Source organism: Psittacula echo (genome assembly GCF_963264785.1).
Source record: "Psittacula echo genome assembly, chromosome: 23".
Lineage (NCBI taxonomy): Eukaryota > Metazoa > Chordata > Aves > Psittaciformes > Psittacidae > Psittacula > Psittacula echo.
Genome location: NC_137748.1, coordinates 4,482,768 through 4,506,110, shown reverse-complemented (window position 1 = coordinate 4,506,110; position 23,343 = coordinate 4,482,768). Strand labels below are relative to the sequence as shown.

Genomic DNA, 23,343 nt, shown 5'->3' with positions numbered 1-23,343 from the left:
GCGTCCTTCGTTCTCTGCCTTTCTCAGTGGCTGTGAAAAGACAGGCCGCAGTGCGGAAGCTGTGATCATCCCCCTAAGGCAGGCACAGGCAATCTGCAAATGCTCCACAGCATTTGAGGATTCAGGATGGAGTAAGGTTATTCAAGGCAGGTGTTTCGGCCCCCAAATGAATACATGCAGTGAAGTCCTCTGCTCTTCTCTCAGGTGTATGCGTGAGTGTATTTCAAGAGCTAGAGAGATGCGTTAGGACACAAATAGCGGTTGGGCAGCAAGACATCGTGAGAGGATGCCTGGTTCGGACTATGACAAATGAACAGAGTCGAGAGCTGTGCATTTTCCAACAAGGTTTATTTGTTTTCTGAACCCACTGACACAGCTGGACCTGGCAATGGAGCAGATTCTTTATTCTTTAAAGTGTCTATGTGACATGAAGTCAAGGCGAACACTGTAGTCAAAGGCATTTAGAGAGGACAGCAGCAGAAGCAATGGGAGGTGTGGGAGGAGGCTTCCAGCAGGCAGGAGGGGAACGAGCACCTTCCCTCCCGCAGCCACAGTGGAGGCAGGGTGCAGACACGTGTGTAATCCTTTTGGTTACCTGGAGCAGACAAACACAGCACCATGCAACACAAGCTGCAGCTGGGAATGGGTGAAGAGCAGCATACGGATGGTTATGCAGTCTGCTGCCTCAGAAGCGTGGCAGGAGCAGGCTGACGAGTAACCAGGCTGTCAGCAGCAGGGACACCAGCTCCTGAGCGGCATTTGCTTGCTGAAGGGAACCACAATCCACAGGATGCAGCTACTGGGATAGACCTCGCCCCTGGAGCCAGATCCGCTCTGCTGCATTTCATATGGAGTTCAAGGACCTAAAACAGCATGAAAAGAGCCACCTATCTACAGCAGGAGGTGGGCTACTGTGGTGTCGGGTTAAGGTTCCTTCCCAGGACATCCCATCCCTCCCAGCTCTGGCACAGACGCGCACCTTCCATGGTGATTTGCTGTCCAGCCTAGCTCAAGGCAGCACCACCTCAAACATCATTTCTCTGCTGAAGGAAGACTGGAAGAACACCTTCTGATTGCGCTCTGCTGCTGGCAACAGCGCCCATCTCCCACCCTCCAGGCCAGGTCCCGCACAGCACCACGCTATCGGTGTGTTTTAGCTGCACACAGGCACAGAGGCTGGGCCATGGGAACAGGAGGGGTGGCACACACAGGATCACTCCCTTTCACTCCATTTCACCCAGTCACAGACCTGCCAGCACCTGAATACTCCTCTGCCAAGTGGCTCCTTCACCCCAAGCAATCCGCGCAGCAGCAGCCAACCCAGAAGTCTCCATGGTAAGGGGCAACTGGTGCACCCCTGTTTGCAGCTGGGACCTTTGCTCAGCCCTAGGGACTTGAGAGGAAGGCTTTGGAAAGGCAGGCTGGCAACGCAGCCAGCACCGTGCCCTTGTCTCAGCCAGTTCCTGTACAAAACGGACAACACACACACGTTATTTACAGCCGGGTTTTCACATGATGGAGCAGCTCTTGGCTCGGTCTTTCCTGATCTCCGTGTCGCTCAGTAAGTCCGTCCTGCCGGGCATCTGTGACGCCCGCTTCAGTCCCCGTTTGGAGTTGCTGCGCTTCAAGTTCTTGTGCACCCGGTTGACGGAGGCGAGCGTGGTCACATGGAACACGTCCCGCACGCTGTTCTCGGACACCTTGGAGGAGCACTCTGCATAGGCCACTGCCCCGATCTGCCGCGCCAGCGCGCTGCCCTGTGCTCCGGAGGGAGCGGGGGGAAGAGGGAACGGGTTAGGACAGCAGCACTCTGCAAGAGCATCCTTTGCAGCCCTGTCAGAGCGCCCACAGCGTTTACTCATCACCTCTCTAAAGCGCTGTGAGAGCACCAGATACGAGGGTGGCCTCCCCAGCAGACAGTGCTACCAAGTGCCTGTCACCAAGGCAGTGCCAGCCCTGCAGCACAGTCCTGGACAGCCCTGCTTACCAGGACAGTTACCTGGGACCTGCTGTGCACAGTGTGGAGCCAGGCACAGAGCAACACAGAGTGCACCAAATACTGGGGCTGCAGCCAGCCCGTAGACATTGTTGGGTCCACTGAGAGCCACAGCACATCCCAGACCCCCCGGCCGTGGTTCCCCCATCCCCAGCAGTGCTCCCCAACAGCAGAGTCACTTGGAGCAGAAGGAGCTGCAGGAGCACAACGCTCCCCTTTAGCCAGTCCAACTTGTCAAACCAGGCATCTCCACTGCATCCGAGGGAAGACTTTTCAGCTACTAACAAGGAGGCTGTTGTGCAGAGCATCAGGAATAGGTCAAGGGCTGCCAGAGCTGGGGAAGAGCGCTGTAAGCATGAGCAGCTCAGCACCCATGAGCCAATATAAACCAGCTTCAGACCAAGACCCGGGCATGGTGGCTCATCTGCTGCTGCGCTTCCCTGCCCAGTAGGTCCTGCAGCACAGTGCCAGTGGGGGGGCTGCTGAACGTACCTGCTCATGTGTGACAGGGATGAGGCGCTGCTTGGAGAGCTCCCGCAGCGTGTTCAGGTCCGTCCGCATGTCCAGCTTGCAGCCCACCAGCACGATCTTCGCGTTGGGGCAGAACTCCTGAGTCTCCCCTTGCCACTGCGGAGGGGACAAGAGGGAGAAGGCGCTCAGGGATGAGACACTTGGAGAGCCCACGGTCACGGGGAGCTCTTTGCTCAGCACACCCATCATTTGCTTGTTATTGGGAGCCACGTGTTAAAGACATTACAATATTCAGGGCATAACTACAGCCAGGGAGATGGAGAATTGAAGCAATGGCAGGAGAAGGCCACATCAAACATCCACTTCCTTCGCACCAATGACTCCTTTCAGAGTTCCAAAAGTTAATGCCCAATTTGCAGCTAAGTGGCCACAGCAGTAAATCAACCATCACCTACGACCTCCCCCAGGGCAGACCCCATCAGCCTGTCAACACCCTGCTTACTTATGTAGTGTTTCTAAAGGAGGAGGCAGATGATAAATGGAGATTACTCCTGGCTAAAGATGTCACTTGGAAACAGCGATTCCCTGCTGCACTCACTGATGGTTAAGCATATGCCCTAGGCAATTAGAAGGGGAAGGAAAACCAAGCCCACAGCCCAGTGTCCATGAGCTGGTGGGGAAAGGCAGTGCCAAGAAGGACCCAAATTTCATTCAACCAATATCAGACCAAAGCAACTGCAAAGTACCAGGAGATGGGCTCAAGTGTCTTGGCCATGAACCCAAATCCCCTGCTGCCAGGGACATCCATCCACCAGGACCCACACGCATCCCCAGCGCATGGGCAGCACAGCTTCTGGTGTCAAGAGCCAGCACAGCCGCAAGAAGAGGAGGATGCGGCTCTTTCAGAGCAGGAATTCAAGCACCCTCATTTACCTGAAGGATGGAAACTCCCGAAGGGACTGAGCTGCAGGGTCTGTTCTCACCAGGCAGAGGTCAGGGCTCTCTGTGATGATAGAGGCTCCCTGTCTAAGCAGAGAGGTGCCACCCTCCTCTCACACGACTGACTCTTGAGGGAGCCAAAGGTTTGCTACGCTATGGAGACTTGTGAGAGTGAGGGCATCACCCCCCAGAAACCTGCTTTGTGTGACATGGAGAGCTGCTTGTCTGCATTCTCCTTCCCTTCCAGTGTACATGCTGCACAGGCAGCCCGGGCATCACAAGGGCAGCAAGAAGAATAAAGATTTCCTCTGCTGAATTAGCATTTTTGCCTAAGGCTTGCATAGGGAGCGTTACTTTGCTTCTTCGCCTGATATCAAAAGCTAAAACCCATTTCAACTTCATGGTGTCTTAGGAATTTTCCTCACCTTCATAGGCTGCAAGCCTGCACCAAAGGAAACACGGCATCTACTCGGAGGCACTTGAGAAATCCCCTGTGAATTAGGTTTTATTTTAAGTCACCGTATCAAAGAGACATTGCCTAACAGCACTCAAAGCATCTGCGAGGCTGCACAGGGAAGACCATGCACTGAGCAACGTGGACTCGCACGAAGAGTGTGAAGAGAGGCATAAATAAATCCCAACCCCGCTAATTATTGCTGGGTTCGCATCTCATTAAGGTACAAGTGATTTGCTTGCATTATTATTCTGCTGAGTGCCAAGCTGAGCTGTGAATCCTTTCAGTCCACATGAAACGCCTCCTTCCACCCAGCACGCTCAGCACCCCAGCCCTGCTTCGGGAGCGAACACTGAGCCATTGACCGGAGTTATCTGAAGGGTCTTTGTGCCCTCACCAGGACACTTCGGAGACACAGACCCACTTCTCAGCCCTCCCAGCGACTGAATAAGAGGCACTTGCTCCAGCAACGTCTGGCAAGATGTGGAGAGGCCAAAGGGGCAGTCGGTACAACGGGACTGGTTCGGGCAGTGGCCACCCAGCCCGGGGCTCGCTGCGGAGAACAGCCTCAGCATCCCTGCCCTGCCGTGCCTGTCACGCCTCGGTGTCTCAGAGAGCCTCACAAATGAGATGCCAGACAAAACTCAGCCCTGGGAAAGGAGCAGTGAGCGCCCTGCAGCTCTGCTGCTCAGCTGTGAGCTCACCGAAACCACAGCTCCTTGGGTTCCATGGGAGGAAGCAGGGGACAGACAGACCAAGGGATGTGAATGGCCGGGGGTCAGTGGGGCTCTCAGGGACCTGCTGGTTGGAGGTACCTGCTGTCCTGGAAGGTGCTAACCCTCATGCTACCGTGGAGCATGGCCACTGAGCAATGCGAGGGCAGACGGTGCTCAGGGCCCCATGTGCCATCCAGCCCAGTGGCACTGTGCCATCTCCTTTTATTCATTCACAGCTTTGAGATTCAGTGCCACAGCTCTGAACCCTTCTTGTCGTCAAGCTGCAGGGAAGTGACTGATGTCTTTCTTACTGTGCAGACACTGAGCTGAGGGGACAGCCGAAAAACTGAGCTCTCTGCTTGCATGGAAGCTGCACCAGGGGCCACTTCTCAACTGCTGCAAGCAACCCAGAGCATACCCATTGGTGGTTACGCTAACAAGAGATGCACAGCACTTTCCAAGGTCTTCATGAAAAACAGAACAAATGCCCTACACTTCTCTGTCCACACATTTGTATGTATGCATACACACAGATCTCCCCCTCTCCATGCTGCAAGCTCCCATTCACTGGGCTCCTTTCAAATGGAAATATTGGCTTTCTGCACAGACCATGGAGGGATCAGCAGCAGCATCCTCATCCGAGCACAACCGTCCTCATGTGAGGACCTTAACTCCAGCCAAGGCTTTTAGCCCTGATGGCAGCCCCAGGAAGCAGGAATGGTGCTGCTGCAGGGGACCCATCTCACCAGGTAGAAGCACGCTGGGCACTCACCTTCTTGAGCACGCTGTCGAGGGTCTCCGGGCGGCTGATGTCAAAGCAGATGAGCACAGCATCCGAGTCCGGGTAGGCCAAGGGACGGACGTTATCGTAGTACGCTGAGCCTGAGGAGAGGAGCAGCCCGTGAGCAGCACATCCCACCCCACTGATGATACTACCTGAACGGGCAGGCTGGGACCCCAGCCCTCTGCCAGGCACTGCAGGCGCTGCCGCATGGTGCAAACTGCTCTGCCAAGAGCCAGAGGACGTTGACCCAAACTTCCAACCAGTGACCAGACACTGCCAGGTTCTGCAGAGGACGTGGTCCCTTCGTTTAGGTGCAGAAGTCAGAGGTTTTGTGCTCTTGCATTTATCCCGGTGCAGAGTGGAAATAAAGGCAAGGTTTGCATCTCTCTCCCTCCTTACTAAATGTCTGGCAAGGAAGAAGCGATGAAGTTGCGATGCCAGAGCTTGGAAGGGCTGCAAGGCTAGACAGCAGCACATGCCTCTCCACCACTGCTATTGTACGTATGTATCCTATTGTCATACAGTTGCTGCACTACTAATGGTGGAAAAGTGCAGCTGAGAGAAGACAGGGAACGCTGTGCTATTTTTTGTCCTCTCTAGCTATCTTTATACACGAGAGCTTGCTCACACGGATGGTGAGAACTGAAGACACGTATAAAAAGAACTGCCTTGTACTCTGGGTTTGTGCTGGGAAAAGTCAGACACATTCTTTGTGGTACATAAAAGATGTGCCAGGTTTTGGTGAGCAAGCTGTAAATTGGAGAGGATGACTCTGTGTTCTGCAGGATTTCTCCCTGAGCAGCAGAAAGCCCAGCCTGAATCCTGCCCAGCTTCTGCCACACACCCACCTTCAATGAACATTCCAGGCATTCAAGTCATTGCCCCACAACGATGCTGTTTGAGGTGTGTTCTGTGTGCAACTGCGGATGCCTCAGTCAACAGCAACGGAGCAACGGGCTCCTTGCTACTTACAAACACTGATTCGGTTTTATACTGGGCTTTACAATGGGCTTCAGCTTCCTGGAGGGGTGAGAAGCAGATGTTTGTTTATGCAAAGGGGAAGCAGAGACACCAGAGTCCTTGTTGAATCTGCTCCTCCCCAAGCATCGCCCACCCCAAGGCCAAGGAAACCGGACGCGCTTCCTGCCGTGGCCCCTCAGGATGCCCGGCCCAGGCACTTTCCCCCCCCCGGGAAGAGGTGGAGCACCCAGACCAGGTGTCAGTGGCTCCTTGATGAATTACGGATGATGGCAGCTGATGCCTCCCAGGAACCTGCCTGGGATAAGTGTGAGAGCAGAACAGGCTGATCCTCCGCGGGAGCTCCAACCCGGGCTCTTGTCTGCACAGGGGCTCACAACTGCATCCATCACAGCGGGGTACAGCCCCTCCAGCACAGCAAAGGATGCCACGTGCCCTGCGAACACCCCAGATACCTCTGCAAAGCTCTGCCAGGGGAGCAGACCCAGCCGTGACTGCACAGGGCAGGCTGAGGGCTGCTTTGCGTCTTCCCAAGCCCTGCTCAGCTCCAGAGCGTTTGGATTCATGGCAAAACCAGCTACAGGTATCTCCAGACACCACACTGCTGCCAGCCCCAGGAGCAAAGGCACCCGGCACATCCCTGCTCCCATCAGGAGAAGCCACAGCGCGGGTCTCTGTCCCTGCAAAGCCACTGGGAAGAGCAGCAGTTGGGATGCAGCTCAGAAGAAGCAGACCCTGACCTCTGCAAAGCGCAGCCGTCTTCCTAGAGGGAAAGTCATGTTCCCTGCATGGAAAGCAGCCAGTCCCTGCGGCGCCCTGGCTGGCTCCGAGGACAGGGGATGCAGGCTGGTACCCAGCGAGGTGACCCCGCATCCCAGGCACAGCGATCCCTGACCTCGCTTCAGGCTCAAGCTGCTCCCAAGCGTGATGGGCAGAGCTGGCACCGGGGAGCTGCTGCCTCGCATCCTGCTGCAGCACAGCAAGGTGACCCAGCTGCCCCGCAGGCAGCACCAAGCTTGGCGGAGCTGAGCTCCCCTTTGAACCGAGCTGTCAGTCTCCTGCCTGGGTTTACCGGATGGGATGCGAGATCCAGCACTGATCTGCACTTGGATTTGCTGAGTCCTTTATCTGAGATCCCACCGCGCATAAGGGGATCTGCCTCCAGACAGGGGCCCCAGCGCACGCTGCAGGAAAGCATTCCCACACACATCCTCTCCCTGCAGCTCCTCAGCTTTACATAAACACTGCAGATAAATCTGCCCCCTCCCAGCCCAGGAATGCTCCTTTTGTAGAGGTGGTTCTGGCTCCATTCAGCACAGACATTGCCACAGCAAACTGTATCATAGCAACCTGCTGCTCCCTCAGCAGCCAGCCAGCTCCTCGGCACAGAGCCCGCAGCCCCTCTGTCACCCTGCAGAGCCACCGCCATCCCCACCCCAGGGCCAGGAATGGTGCCAGCATCCAACCTGGGATTTGATGCTTCTGTGTCTTTACTGAATCAGGAAATCCCTTTGGGGAGATTATTCCTCCAGGTTTTGCATCTGTTGCTTTTTCATTGAGTACTACAGCTAAAAAAAAGAGCCACCCCAAAACACAAAAGCCTCCAAAGGCCTCAGTGCCCTCAGCTCCAGGTCTGCAGTTCTGTTGCTTCTGAGCACTTGACACCTCTCAGATCCTCCAAGCAAGACCCCACAGAGGCATTTCCGAATACACAGGAACCCGAGATCCAACCTTCCTCCACTGCATGAGTCACTCTCCCTCTTGGCACCCAGGTTTGCAAGAAGCAGACCCTATGAGCATCTGTTGGTGATTAAACTGGAGCAACCAAAACCCAGCTTAAACATAAACCCACGCAGTTGTAGTCTGAAATCCGGGGCGGGTGGCACCAGGAGCAGCTCCTCTTTCCCATCAGCTGGCAGCTCCTCAGTGCCTGGCACTGCCACTCAGCGATGCCACTCACGGGCAGGGGGCTGAAACGTGCTGTTTCATCTCTACCAACGCAGCGTTAATCTACATTTGTTCCTTATTAGCTGTCCTGAGAGATAATGAGCCTCCTCCCATGGGCACCCTGCTTCCAACAATAGCATATTACAAACCAGGAAAGCAAATACGCACGCAGAGCCATGCTCTGTGCCGTGAGGGGCTCCTGCAGCCCCAGCCAGCTCTGGCTTGGAACAGAGATGAGCACTGCCAAGACCTAAATCTTTCAGCATTGCACTTGCCTTGGAGGACTCGCTGTGAACCCTCCCCATAGAGCCAGCGACGCTGTGGCACATGCTGCTTTCTGCGGGGACCGCCACGAGCATCCTTCACAGAATGAAGCAGAAATACATCCCAGCTTTACTGAGTGCTGCATCAACAAGCCCAGACTGCTCCAGGTTACCTCCCTGTGCAGCAATGCTGGGAGCAGTGGCTTCAGAGACTACATGGGACGTCTTTATTGCCAGACAAATCCCACTGCCAGCTCAGCCAGGCCTTTGTCCTCTGCCGAAGCAAGAGCCAAGGCAAAGCTCTCTTGCTATCCTCTCCCCATGCATGGCAAGAAGCCTGCACCACCTCTCAGCCAGCATCAGACACTCCCCCACTGCCATGGGTCCAAACCACCCTTCACTGAGCTTCACCGGCCACATGGCCCTCCAGTGCTTCCCAATCAGGGCTCAGGTCCCTGGGAGCTGCTCAGCACCAGCACACACGCTCAGGGTTTCCTGAGGTTAGCAGGGCTTTCTGGAGCTGAATTCACAGCTTTTCAGTTGCAAGAGAAGTTCATCTGAGCAACTGCTTACTAGAAGCAAAGGCCCTGCATGCAGAGGCACAGCTCTGAGCCCCCTTCCCACCTCCCCATGCTGGGCAGCTGCTCTGATGTGTGAGGAGGATGCTCACATTCAATCACTGCACACTTTCCACACCTGAGTGCTCCAGACCTGGTTAATATTACATGAGGTGTCAATGAACACCATTACTCATTCCTCTGCCAAGGCAGATGATGATGAAGGTGTTAATAATAATAACAACATATTTCATTTATATCACACCATTAAGGCGGAAAACGAGACCTCTGTGCAATTCCCAGGGCAGGAACAATGCACCCGGCTGCTTCGGGATGGGGCTGCAGCTTCTGGTGGGTGCCCCCATCCTTCACCCAGCCCCAGCGAGGAGCTGAGCCCCAGGGCTCCCCAGTGCAGGCACAGACCCCGGCCAGCCCAGCACAGAGGGGCCAGTCCCCATGGAGAGCCCGCAGGAATCTCAGCTGCTGTTCCGGGCCATCCAGGATGCTCCAGAGCTCCCACTTCCTCTGCAGATGCAACCAGAGGGCACAGAGTCATCTGAAAATACTTCCCACTGCCAGAAAAGGGGAAATGGGTGCAGGGAAACAATGGCAGAGTCTACAGCAGAGGGAGAGGAGGAATTCAGCCCCAGGGAACACTGGAGATCAGAGTTAAACAGCCCCAAAGGTCATGCCCGGTCCCTTTATCCTACTGGGGACAGACTATGAAAGGCATTTTTCTTCCGTGATCCTTTTACCCAAGCTGACAAGCAGCTCCCCATGGCCCACAGGCACGGACAGCCCTGCGGATACAGGGCCCTGCCTGAATGCTTTAGTTGCCTTTATAAAGGCAGAAGGCAAGATTTGATAGAGAATGGCTCTGCAGGCCTGGCACAGGACAGAGCAGGGTATGCAAATGCCCTCCTCATTCCCTGTGTCATCAGTGCTGATGGGCCCTATAAACAGGAGGCCAAGCAACAAGCCATTGCCGCCTTCCAGACTGCAGCAGATGCACATCAGGGAGACAAAGAACTGAAGCACCCCGAGTCCAGAGGCCGGCTTTGTCCTCAGTGTGAAACCAGACCCTCCTTCGGAAAGCAAATCAGGAGGTTTCTTTGTCTGAAGATTGATAAACTGCTGCAATATTGCTGAGCACCCTGCGGGTCCCAGCTCAGCCGGGGCTCAGAGACAGAAAGATCCCCGGTCCTCCCTGGCTGATTATTGTCTGGAAGGGGAGGATAATGCAGGTCCCACTGATATAAAACACATTTGTGACATGGATACAGCGCTCATTAGAGCCCAGCTTGGAGAGGGATAAGTGGCAGAGATGGGAATTAATACACCAAAGCACTGGTGACAGACACTGGTAGTGACAGGCTCTGGCTGTACTGAGTCCAAAGACAAGGCATCCAGCAAAGCTGGAAGGAAGGAGAGAGCAGCAGAGGGAACTGCAACTGCCCCTAGTGCAGGCTTCCAAGGGACATCAAGCACGGCACAGCCATTGGCCCTGGGACGTGCACAAGCTTCTCTCATGGCTGGACCATGGCATTCCTCTTGCACAGCATCCCTGCAACCCCCTCAAGTGTGGGGAAGAAGGAAGTTGTTCCATGTCATGGAGCAAGCAATCACCTAGAAAATGCATGACTGAAACAATTGCTCCTCACCTTGGACAATCAACCTCTGCTCCCAGTTCTTACAGTGCACACACGAAAATGAGTAAATTCCCATACAGCCCAGCCGGCACGGATGCAGGATGGACATGATCAGGATGGAGGGAATGGTATTTGCACAGGCTGAGGTGGCATTCCCAGGCCCCTCTCCGGAGCTGATTACTGGAAACCTGTTGCTCAGGAGGAGGCTGTTCTGCTGGATTCACTGGCAGAGGAATCCCCAGCCCAGGCAGGCACAGGGTCCTTCTGCCTCCTCCGGATCCTGTGCCCTATCTCACATACGCAGCTCACACAGGTTCATGGAATCCCAGCCTGGTTTGGGTTGGAAAGGACCTTAAAGCTCCTCCAGCTCCAACCCCTGCCACGGGCAGGGACCCATTCCACTGGAGCAGCTTGCTCCAAGCCCCTGTGTCCAACCTGGCCATGAACACTGCCAGGGATGGGGCAGCCACAGCTTCTCTGGGCACCCTGGGCCAGCGCCTCAGCACCCTCACAGGGAAGAGCTTCTGCCTAAGAGCTCATCTCAGTCTCCCCTCTTCTACCCTAAAGGTTCAGAGGAGCTTGCTCAGATGCAAACCTCACTCTGGCAATTGGAGGAAGCTCTGGAAGCCCCTTGAGGAAGTCCCTGCTGGCATCTCTGGGGCTGCAGAGGCAGCCTGAGCAGCTCATCCAGGCTTCCCACATGCACACTGGAGGTCATGCCTGCGGCAGCGGACAAGGGAGACAAACAGGAGCCAGAAGCCCCTTCCTGGCCCTCTTGCCATGTCACAAGGGCAGCTGGCATTGCCACAACCTGCCTGTCACCCTTCCTCTGGGTACAGCAAGCACTAGGAGTGGCAACAGATTCCCACAGCACAGCTTTGGCTTCGGGGAACGCATCCGAGGGCTGCACAAACACAATTACCTTTATGCAAGGTTGCATGTTCCAGGTTTGCTGTGCGTAAGCAGCAGACCCCTCCCTGACTGCTCAGCCACCAGATAAGGCTTTTCCCCGCAGCAAAGGCTGGGCCCGTGCACTGGGGAAGTTTAATCCAGAGGAGATGCAATCTGCAGAATGTGGGGCAAGATGAAAGCTGTGCCCATGTCCTCACTGCCCATGGCACGGGGGGGATGCTGCCCAGTCCTTCACAGCTCTTGCCTCCACAAAGCCTCCTGCCATCCCAAAGCACACTGGCACAGCTTGGTGGGGCAGGAGGAGCATCCCTGGCACCACGCAGGGTGAAGGCTATTGGGAAGGCAAGTCAGCACAAGCAGAGGGCAGGGTGTGACTGCGCTGCTCCAGGGAGTTTCTGCAGGTCTCTGTGTGTGACCGCCTCGATAAGAAGCTTCCACTTACCCTAAACATGCATTAAACCAGTGTTAAAGCAGCATCAGGAGCCGCAGGGGAGAGCACAGCAGCGCTGTCCTTGCCCATGGGAGAGCACGGATCAGCTCTGTGCTGCGGGAAAGGGGCTGCATCAGAGCCGGGAGCCAACCCAGCCCACAGCCAGCCCATTCCTGCCTGCAAGTTGTCACCATGGCACCGCTCCCGTGGCTCCCAGGATACCCCACGGAGGCCGAGCCTCCCGCATCCGTAAGGGAGAAAGGACGATGCTGCCCTTGTGCAGGGCAGTGCAGGAGCTGCAGCCTCCACCTGAGCCCCTCTCCCTGCCCAGGGCCTGTCCTGCCCCGGCTTCTGAGGCGCATCCTCCACCTGCTCCAGCACAAGCATTGCTTCTGCTGCAACTCTTTGAGCCTGTGCGTGGTTACTGACCCGCCTGAGAACGTGACCCAGCTGCACATATTTTTAGGTTTAGCTGTGTGTTTGTGCTGAGGCAGAACATAACTACGCCGGTTTCGGGCTCCCAGCCTCAACCCGGAGCATGGGAGGAGCTATTTTGGTATGGAAAGGGCAGCTCCACATTTTTTCTCTGCCTCCGAGTGCAAGTGGCATTGAACTCTTTCCCAAGAGAGAGCTCGCGCTTGCACACTGGAAGAGGCAGCCATGGCAATCCCGGAGCCGCACGCTGGGAATCCAGGCACAGCCTCAGCATCCATGGAGATGCCATTGCTAAACTCAGCCCCTTTCAGCTCTAATCTAATCAACATTCCTGGGTAGTTCCCCTAAAGAAGGATCTGTTATCACAGTCTAGGTTCCCACACAGGCCACACGAAGGCAGACTGTTTGCTGAGTACAGGCAAAGAGGGAGGTGGAGGGGGATTTGCAACTCACTGTGTTATTCTTGACTTGAAAGCACATCTGCTTGAGAGACAGAAGCTCTGGCAAAGGCCTGGCAGCCGTGCAAGTCCCCTGTTGTGAGCTGCAGCACAGGGGGAGCAAGGCAGCACTGCTGAACCCATGGGCACTGGTCTCTGCAGTGGCACAGGCTGAGGTAGACGCTGTGGCTCTTGGCAGCAGTGCATCCTGCTGGTCCACAAAAGGACAGGAATGGCCTCTCCAGCAGCTTTCCAAGGCAGCAATGATAATGTGCAAGGCACAACGCCAGGCCTGGTCCCCCCCACCCCGAGCCACTGGCACAGATGCCCCTACCAGAACCAGGCAGCTCTACCCCGCATCGGGATCTGCATCAGCAGAGCAGCTACATCAGGTCACATCACTGCCCTGCCTGCACTTTGAGGACACAGAAGGTGGACAAGAGCCTCTGGGCACAAAGGGCCGTGAACCAAAAGCACAGAACTGGGCCCAGGCTGCCATGCAGAGAGCAGCTTCCTCCCCATCATTACTGGCAACAAACCAAACCCCCACCCAGGTAGAGAGCAAAGCCCCAGACCTGCCAGTTCTGGTGCTGGAGCACCCTGGCCGTGCCCATCTCTCCCCAGCAAGGCATCGGATCGGCCCGGAGCTGGGGCAGCGCATCCATGGGCAATGCCCGAGTCCCCCTGGGAAAGCATCAAGAGCTGGTCCCTGGGAAGGAGGGAGCTCAGGAGCACCGGACACCTGCTGAGCACCGCAGCAGCTCTGCTCCCACCAGAGCAGGACAGAGCCCTGGGCACCCCCCGATCCCACAGGGAACACAGGCACTGCATGGTGAAAACCCACCCGCCCAGTGCACACCTACTGGTAACTGCGCTCCCTTTTACACCTCTGAAGCACAGAAATGAATCTCGCCTCCTCCTTGTAAAGCATCGCTGGTGATCAAAACCATCAAAACCTCCCTGCACCTGGCTGCGAGGATGAAAGCCCTTCCTGACAGGGCTGGGACCAGCACTGCGGGTCTGGGAGGCACCCAGCCCTTTGGGAGCAGCACTCCCAAGCCACCAGGCATCCTGTCAAACAGGAGTTTCACCCTGCCATAAGATACCAGCACCGTGCGGCTTCTGCACTGAGCACATTTGGCCAACAGGCAACAAAGAAGGAATTTGCCAGAGCAGGAGGAGCAGCAAAGCACCGTGTCCCCTGGAAAGCAAAAACCCTGTCCGTCCTGTATGGCTTTTAAAGGAAAACAGAGCCATTTGGGAGCCATTCAGTTCCCCCATCACTTCTGTCCACCCTATGGCAGCATTTCTCTAACCAGATTTACTGCCTGGCAGCTGCTAATGTCAGAGCCTGCATTTGCCACTTAGCAGGAGGGGCACATTCATCCTGAAAGGTGCATTTTCCAACGCACCTCTATCAGCCCCAGGGAGTGGACAACATTCCTGTTTGTACAGGGATCAGCAGCAGGGCTCCAGGCAGGCCATGGCCACGCTTGGTCCCAAGGAAGGGAGTTTTCCAGGCAGCCTGTCCTTGCCCCAGCACTGCTGCTGGACGATGCTCAGCTCACCCTGCACAGCTTCCAGAGCCTCCAACCATGTCCACAACTATGGGGCAGGAGGAACTCAGATGAATTAACTCATAGCCAGCTCCTCTGCCAAGGTCTGGCTTCTGGAGGAGCCCTTCAGCTCCAGTCACTCAGCTAAGAGGTGGCAAGAGTTTAAAGTAAAACAATTAAACCAGGGCAAACCTGAGAGGAGGGGGGAGCAGTTTCCCAGCACCTCCCTTCTCGCTCTTGCTGGGATGGAATTTGTCACGAACAAGAAGCCCCTGTGTGCAAAGCTGCTTAAAACGGACAGGAGGTAGCACAGGGACAAGGGAAAGCGCACCCCAGTGTCTATAATCCTGCGTGGGGAGGGCAATGAGCTCTGCAGCTCAGCTGCTTCGCTGTTGTGCCAAAGGGTATCAACAGCAGCGTGCAGTCTACAGCTGCAAACACCAGTTTGATTACGAGGGTGCATTGCTTTGCATGCTCACTTAGTGAAGAACTAGCTCCTATGTACTTCAAATCAAAGCTACAACAGAAGGGAACGTATCTGGAAAAGGACAAGAAAGCTGTTAAAAAGGTCTTACACTCTTCCATACGGAGAAGGGAGAAGGAATCAAGGTCCATTTTGTCTTGGCTGGAGAGATAAATATTAGACAAACTTACGTCTTTTGTCGAATTTCGTGAGCATCAGATGCAGGTATCAGATACTTCTACACAGCTTTAAAGACTTTCTATCATAGCTTTTTCTTTTGACATTTGTAAGATCAAAGCCAAGCGTTCTGGAGAATTCCTGAAAAGCAGACAAGTCATCACACGCACTTCGACACACTCAAACGGGGAAGTTTTCCATGTCAAATAGACACTTGGAGCAAAGCCTCCCTAACAAAGATGCCTCTCGCAGCCCCTCTAGCAGGCCGCAGAAGGCCTCACAGCCAAGGGGCATCGCGCTGTGGGTGATGCACGGGGACACCCTCACTCCCATGCACCCCGATAGCACTCACCCCACTGGAGCAGCTCCAGCTTCTGCGGGAAGGCCCTGGGAGACTGGGGTGGCTTCACTCTTCCCATGGGACTTCACACAGACATGCAGCCCAGCACCATCCACCACGTAATGATTCCCAAGTCACAGCCACTGCTCTGCACTTCAGGCACAGCTCCCAGTCAAATGCTGGGAGCCAACGCTTCATCCACTGCACCAGCACCAAAAGCTGCCCCAGGAGCCAGCATCTTTGTGGCTCACATCCCAGCACACATCGTGTGGGCAAAGCAAAAGACCCTTTTTCATTTCAGGGAATAAAAAGCAGCAAAAGCAAGAGCTCATGGGTCAGAAAGGCCCAGAGCAGACTCAAACACATTTTACATGTTAGAGTTAGTCCAAGCCTCAGTAAAGCCACTACTCCAGGTAAAGCTGTGCGCGTACTACAGCTGTAATTTGATGGATGTGCAATCACAGCAAGGAATTTGAGTGTACAAGAGCCAAGAAAGTCCTAGGTCACGTTTCAATTTGCTATTGCTATTGGAGACTGAGAGGACATAAGGACTCCAGAAATGACAGGGAAAGAGCATCAGCAAGTCTCCGATGTACGTACATTAACAGAGCACAGCATTCAGCTGCACCATGTGTATAGAACAGCCTAAAAAGCTTGTCAGGGGCAAACCAAAAAGTGCACGTGAACTTTGCTGGATGCCAGCATTTTTATTAGCTTTGCATCAAGCACTTTGTTTGCAACCCCCTTGCCCCATCCCTGGCAGCGTTCAAGGCCAGGTTGGACGGGGTTTGCAGCAACCTGGTCTAGTGGAAGGGGTCCCTGCCTGTGTCACGGGGTTGGAACTTGATGAGCTTTAAGGTCCCTTCCAAACCAAACCGTTGTGCGATTCGATTTAATCTGCCCCTCCATACAAAGCAGCACCAAGTTTGGGAAGGGTCCCGATGGGCTGAGGCTGCTGTGACGAAGGCTTCATGCAGCATCACAACAGGACATGAAGAGGCACAACCAAACCAGACCAAAACCCGGCACAGAACCCCCAGGGGCTCCGCGGCAAAGGGCAGTGAAGGGCAGCGCATCCCTCCCCACGGCGAGGGCTCTCCTCGATCTGCGCCTCGTCCCCTCCTCGCCCCTCACTCGGTGCATCCTTGCGCGGACACGGATGGGGCCGCTCCGCCGCGGATGCGGCACCGGAGCCTCCCCAGCGCGCCGGTGGGGGCTGCCCGGGCCCCGGGCGGGGGCTCGCAGGCTGCTGGAGCTCAGGGAGGGGGAGACCCTGTCCCGGTCCCGCCGCACCCCCCCGCGCAGCCCCCGGCCCACCTGAGGTGTCCCACATGTTGAGCTCGGTGCGCTGCTTGTCGATCTCGAAGCTGGCCGTGTAGTTCTCGAAGACGGTGGGCACGTAGCTCTGGGGGGACGGAGGGAGAACAGAGGTGAGCAGAGGTGAGCCCAGCCGAGCCAAACCGAGCCCGGCCCCGCCGCGCCCGCCCGGCCGCGCACACCTCGGGGTAGCAGTCCTTGGCGAAGACGTGCAGCAGCGCGGTCTTGCCGCACTGCGTGTCCCCCACCACCACGATCTTGCAGCGCGCCAGGTGCCCCTCCATGGTGCGGGACCGCGCCGCCCGCGCCGCCGCTTTACCGGGACGTTCCCGGCCTGGCCGCGCCCCCGGCCCCGGCGGCACCAACCAGGCGCGGAGCGGAGCCGGCGCTGGGCAGGGATGCACCGCCCCCCGCCGCCCTCCGCCCTCCGCGGCCCCCCCAGGCTCGGAGCAGGGGCCAGAGCCGGGGGTCGGGCACGGCCCCGCGGGGGCTCCCCCCGTCCGCCACCTCCCGCCGCACCGCGGAGGCCCCGAGCGGCGCGCACCGGCCCCGGCCCCCCAGCACCGCGCTGCCGAGAGCTGCGGGAGGGCACGGCGCGGGCACGGCGGGGACCGAGGGGCCGCGATCGCTCCGGTCCCTGCGCGGGAGCTGCCCCTTCCCGCCGGGGTCTTCCCGCCGTGGCACTGCGCAAGGAAAGGGGCTCGTTCCCCCGAGGAGCTCGGCAGAACGGGAACTGCCGGCATTTTGTCCCGCTCTACCCGAGCTTCAGCCGGTGCCCGTGAGCCCGATGCTGGCGAGGGTCCGTGTGGAGGCTGCACCAGCCGGGGCCTGGCTCACGGCTTTGTGCAGGGAGAGCAGCACCTTGTGCCTTCCATCCCCCCAAGTCCAGGCGGTGCGGCTGGAAATCACAGCCAGCCATTTGAAGTAGAATCGTTGAGAAAGCAAAGGCTCCTGCAGTTACCGCTGCTGCTTTGCTGGCCACGCTGCAGGAAGATTTACCATAACAGCAAACTTTCATTTGCCAGAGACAAGCCGTCACAAAATGCAGTGAAAACAGAGACAATGAAAACAAAGCAAGTCTTAAGGAACGGAAACTGAAACGTTTTGGCAGTGAAACTGGATTTATGAATGGGCTGAGGGGGCAGTTTGTTTCTGTGGAAATCACAGTCTCTTTTCATGTATAAATACTGGTTCTGCGCGTGGAGCCGGCATGAGGAACGCCCGCGGACACGGGGCAGGGCATGGGGCCATGATGGCTTCCAGCACTGCTTTGCTTTCTGCTGGGACACATCAGCCTGGGCCAGTGTGCACTTGGCAGAACTGCCCCGTGTCTTGGGGCCAAGTGCAAGCGGGGCTGGAGGTGTGTCCTGAGCACATCCAGCTGGTCAAACGAGAATTCAGGCCCCCCACATCCATCCTGTCATCACATACCAGACAAGACCTGAGACAAGACCAGACAAGACAGAGGGCTATGGCTGCCCTGGGATCATGGTAGTGTAGCTCACCCAGTCTGACTCCTGCATTATATGGGCCAGGAAACTATTGTCAGTCGATTCCGCCTTCCGTGGGTATTGCTGCTGCATCTCTGTGCCTCCCAGCCTTGCCTTAAGCAGTGTGATGAGTAACTGTCACATGCTTGTTTCCTTCCACTCTCCCCAGGGAAAGGAGCTTGTGCTGCACTGTGTCATGTTTTGTAAAGCCCTGTAGGGTTTTTTGCCTTCTTGTATGTGTGTGTGTGTCACTCAGCTTTTTTGTGGAGAAACGGCAAGAAAAGTTCATTGTGCTTGCGACTGTGGGTAAAGGAGTGCCTGGTGGCCATCACTGTCACCTGGAACAAGCTGTTCGCCCAGACAACACCCTTTCTTGGGAGAGCTTTTCACTGTGTTTCTCAAAAGGAATTAGTGTTTTGCTTCCAACCAACAGATGACTGTGACCCAGCTTCAGAGGAAGCAGGAAACTCTCTGTAGTGAATCATAGAAATCTAAACTGGTTTGTATTGAAAGGAAGCTCAAAGCTCATCCAGTTCAACCCCCTGCCATGGGCAGGGACACCTTCCACTAGAGCAGGGTGCTCCAAGCCCCTGTGTCCAACCTGGCCTTGAACATGGCCAGGGATGGGGCAGCCACAGCTTCTCTGGACACCCTGGGCCAGCGCCTCAGCACCCTCACAGGGAAGAGCTTCTGCCTAAGAGCTCATCTCAGTCTCCCCTCTGGGAGGTTAAAGCCATTCCCCTTGGCCTGTCCCTACAGGCCCTTGTCCCAAGCCCCTCTCCAGGTTTCCTGCAGCCCCTTCAGGCACTGGAGCTGCTCTCAGGTCTCCCCTTCAGGAGCCTTCTCTTCTCCAGGCTGCCCCAGCCCAGCTCTCTCAGCCTGGCTCCAGAGCAGAGCTGCTCCAACCCTCGCAGCATCTCCGTGGCCTCCTCTGGACTCGCTCCAACAGCTCCACGTCCCTTTTGTGCTGCTGCCCCAGAGCTGGATCAGGACTGCAGGGGGGGGTCCTCAGAGCGCAGCAGAGGGGCAGGATCGCCCCCCTGAGCTGCTGCTCACACTCTGGGGGTGCAGCCCAGCACACGGAGGGGTTCTGGGCTCAAGCGCACGCTGAAGCCAGGTCATGGGGAGCTTCTCATCACCCAACACCCCCAAGTCCTTCTCCTCAGGCTGCTCTCAAGACATAAAATATGTATTGAATTCTATTAATATATATCACAATGATCTATACATCAATACATAACGCTCCAGACCTCTGTAAACCTGCCAGCCACATGGGGCTTTCCTCGGGGAGGGAAAGCAGCTGCGAGCGCCTTTTGCTTGGAGCCACTTGGGGCACTGTCAGTGCCGAGCCCTCTGCTCCATTTGGTGCAATGCACCTTTTGGCAGGCGCCACTTGCTGAATGCCGGCAACCTTCAGTCACGGTGTAAATGTTCCGAGTAGGATGCAGAGAGAGACGTGCTGTGACTGTCACCACGTCTGGTGAGGCGACAGATGGCTCTCGCATGTCTGCTCCTGAAAACACTTCTCCAGTGGCCAGACCCTGCCTTGCTGATCCATGCTCTCCGGGATTCTAATTGCCATTAGGAATTAGCTTTATTGTGTTATGTTTGTGTTATTCCCTATGCAAAGGAACTAGAAAACATCCTCAGGACCTGTAATAGGGAAATGTACCGGGGGAAACCAACCTTTACTGAAGGACTCACAGCCTGAAACCTGGAGCCTGTGACGTCTTGTTCTTGTGCCTGCACAAAGCCTCAAAGTCTGGTCCTTGACAACCAGGGCAACATCCTAGTTCCACTGGTAAGCCAAAAACCTGGGACAGGAATAAGGGACACACTGTAACTTCTCATCAGATCTTGTCTTAAGTGTCTTTTTGTCTGACTTGTCAAATATGTGAAAGAGCTAGAAACGTGCCAGGCAGAACTGCAGCGTGTTGCTGTTAACACTCAGCAGTTACATCATTCAGTCCCGAATGGTGTGTTATTTGATGGTTTCCACTGCAAGATGAAGAGGTGGCAAAGCAGTGGAGTTTGAACACACACACACACACACACACACAGAGCAGAAAAGATACAAATCAACAGCAATTAGGAAGGTTAAAAGGAAGAGAGAGAAAAAGCCAACCCAGCAGCCAAATCCCCTTTCATGTGTCCAGCCTGTTTATATCCTGTGCTAGAATAACGCTGATCTGACTCACTGCTGCCATTAATGAAGTTTACACCTCTGGTTGAGCACATTAATTTATCTCAGCAAGCCAAAACTCATTATAAGAGTCCATAAATGCCATCAGATGAAAGCAGCACCCTTCAGCAATCTCGGGGATTAAAGCAAGGAGGCATTCAGCTGACAAGTCTTCTGCTGGCAGGACTGCAGTCAGAGCACACGTGGTGCGGGAAGCACAGCACCTCAGTTACGGCTGCGGGTTTCTCTCTATGGACAAAGTGATGTGGAGCCTCTGCAACACCCCTGTGGAGGCAAGCGGCTCCCTTCTCCCCCACTCTCAGGGCACTTCTTAGGATTCATCGGGCCCAGCAGCAGCTGAAGGGACATGGGAAGGTCTGGGGGACTCCCGAGGTTGGCTGTGCACCGATCACTGTGCAGTGACTGGCAGCACCAAAGGCAAATGAAGAGGGTCAGGGTGGGAGGAGGGAAATGGCTGATTCTCTGATTCTGTCCCCTTGCGTGTGGAAACCTCCTCACCACAAACATCCCCTCCCACACTGCATCCGGCTACTTGCAATGCAGCTTCCAGCCAGCACCGGCCTTGCCCTGGGTGCAGGCAGTGCAGGATGTGCATGGTCCTGCCCATCGTGCCCCTTAAGCCAGAGCCAGTGGCTCCCAGCACTGCTGCTGTGGGTTACGGGGGACCCTGGCTGCTCTCTGGCTGAGGGCTAAGAGGGAACAGCTTCTCCAGCAGTAGGAGTGATCTCCACCACCTTTGTGTGTGAAATCACTCGTCAAAATGAAGTATTTTCAGTTTTGCAGTTCTTTTTCACATGGAGAGTGGTGGAGGGCGGGGAATGAACCAAAATGAACCCTCAAAACTTCAGCTTCTTTTCCATTTAATGTCACACATGAACTGCGCATCACGAACACAAATTGGGCTTTCCTTTTCAAGCCTTCCTTCCAGCAGGCCCAGCACAGTGCGGCAGCAGCAGTGGCTGGGTGGGGGTGAGGCTCTCGGGCTCTGCACCCCGCTGTGCCTCAGCACCACGCTTGCTTTTCCTTGCAGAGCAGCCCACATCCCTGGGGTGAGCCCAGGGAATGCCGCGTGTCTGGCACAGCCCTTGAGACACAGCAGTTCTCTGTGGAGCAGAGAAAACCATCTCCCCTTACGAGACATGCACCGTGTCCTATGGTTACCTCATCCCTGCAAGCCGCGATGTGCACACTGAGGGGAAGGTTGTGCATCTTCAGCAAGGGGAGACATGCTGGCCAAATGATCGTCTCCTCACAGGTGCACAGCTTGTGGATGCGCTAAGCCTGTAATTTTGGGACTGCCATTGTCAGTAAATTATTGATGCTGTGGTGGAAGGTTGGGGTTAAGGAGAAGGATTCTCATTTCACAGGATTTCTGCAAGCACCACAGTGGAAAAGGTGCCTGCCTCCAGAGGAGGAAATGGTGGGATGCTGTTCTGTGCACACCAGGAAACCAGCCTAGTGCCAGCTGTACTGCTTGCTTGTACTGCACATCCTCAGCCTCTGCAGCTTGGGTTTGTGCAGGCGAAGATGCTGAAGCATCCTCAGCAGCGTTCTTTGTGGGAATGATGTGCTGCGCTGGAAGGGTTTCTTCAGTCTGCTGTCATCATAAGGACTCATGTTCACTGAGCATCAGTTACCACTTGGCAATCACCTCCATTGTCTCTGTGATCAAAACAGCGGCGCAGGGAACTGTGGCTGTGAGTGGCAGGAATGTTTGAGGGGTTGTGTCACATTTCTTCTACCCGCTGCTCTACCTGTCAAATCTAGATGTAATTTACTGTGATACAGGCACAGTGTCATCCAGGAGGCACAGCAGCCTTGTATGTGTGATGCAGCTGGGAGATCTCATCTGTGTGCATCCCAATGCTGCCAACACCGGTGAGGCAAAGGCAGAACAAAGGCAGGAGGACTCTTTCTCTTGAGTTCCCATGAACCCAGACAGACAGATGAAGGCACTTTCAGCCCCCAGCCCAGGGAAGCCCAGGCTGCCTTGACAGGCGACGGGAGGCTTTTGTGGGCTTGGCCCTGCTGGGGTCCATCATGAATGAGCCCTGGGGCAAAAACCAGGCTCCCACAGGCAGCTGCCTGCAGACCCACCATGGCTTTGTTATCTCCTGCCTGTTCCTTGTTCAGTTCCTTGAGAGCAGAGGAGAGGAGAGGAGGGCCCTGCATGAAAATAAAGGGAGGTGGAACAAAGCCGTAGGCACGGTGGCCGGCACAGGGTGCATCCCACTGCCAGAGGCTCCCCTGTATCAGGTTAAAGCCATTCCCCTTGTCCTGTCCCTACAGACCCTTGTCCCAAGCCCCTCTCCAGGTTTCCTGCAGCCCCTTTAGGCACTGGAGCTGCTCTGAGGTCTCCCCTTCAGGAGCCTTCTCTTGTCCAGGCTGCCCCAGCCCAGCTCTCTCAGCCTGGCTCCAGAGCAGAGCTGCTCCCGCCCTCGCAGCATCTCCATGGCCTCCTCTGGACTCGCTCCAGCAGCTCCACGTCCTTTTTATCCGTCTTTAGTTCCTAGAGCTCTATTTCAAAGCTCTACTCGAGCTCTTGCGGACTGGAGCCCTACTCCTCCCTCTTGTCCGTTTCCATCACCCGCAGCCACTTCAGGGCTACCAGAAGAGATGTTTACGAACCCTCCGCGCCAGTGACAGCAGTCACAGTAATTGCAGCATCTCGGCCAGGCGCCGCTCCAGCTGAACGGGCGTCCCAGAGGAATCCAGCCCTTCGGCTGCTCCACCAGCACAACCGCACGCTCCGCCCCACCCCGCCCTCGGCCGGGCCTCGGCTTTTCACCGCCCGCCACCGCCCCGCTCCCGCATCCGCTTCCGCAGCTC

The 23,343-nt window shown here is 55.9% G+C and overlaps 1 protein-coding gene across 1 annotated transcript; it reads right to left on the bottom strand.

Annotated features, from left to right (window-relative positions):
• Positions 1–1,508: 1,508 nt before the first annotated feature.
• Positions 1,509–17,105, bottom strand: RND2 (Rho family GTPase 2; the record flags this gene model as incomplete). The annotated part of the gene is made up of 5 exons (XM_080633351.1): positions 1,509–1,757; positions 2,489–2,623; positions 5,349–5,458; positions 16,822–16,909; positions 17,004–17,105. The coding sequence occupies 5 exons, from the start codon at positions 17,103–17,105 to the stop codon at positions 1,509–1,511; spliced, it is 684 nt and encodes a 227-aa protein (XP_080489477.1).
• Positions 17,106–23,343: the final 6,238 nt, after the last annotated feature.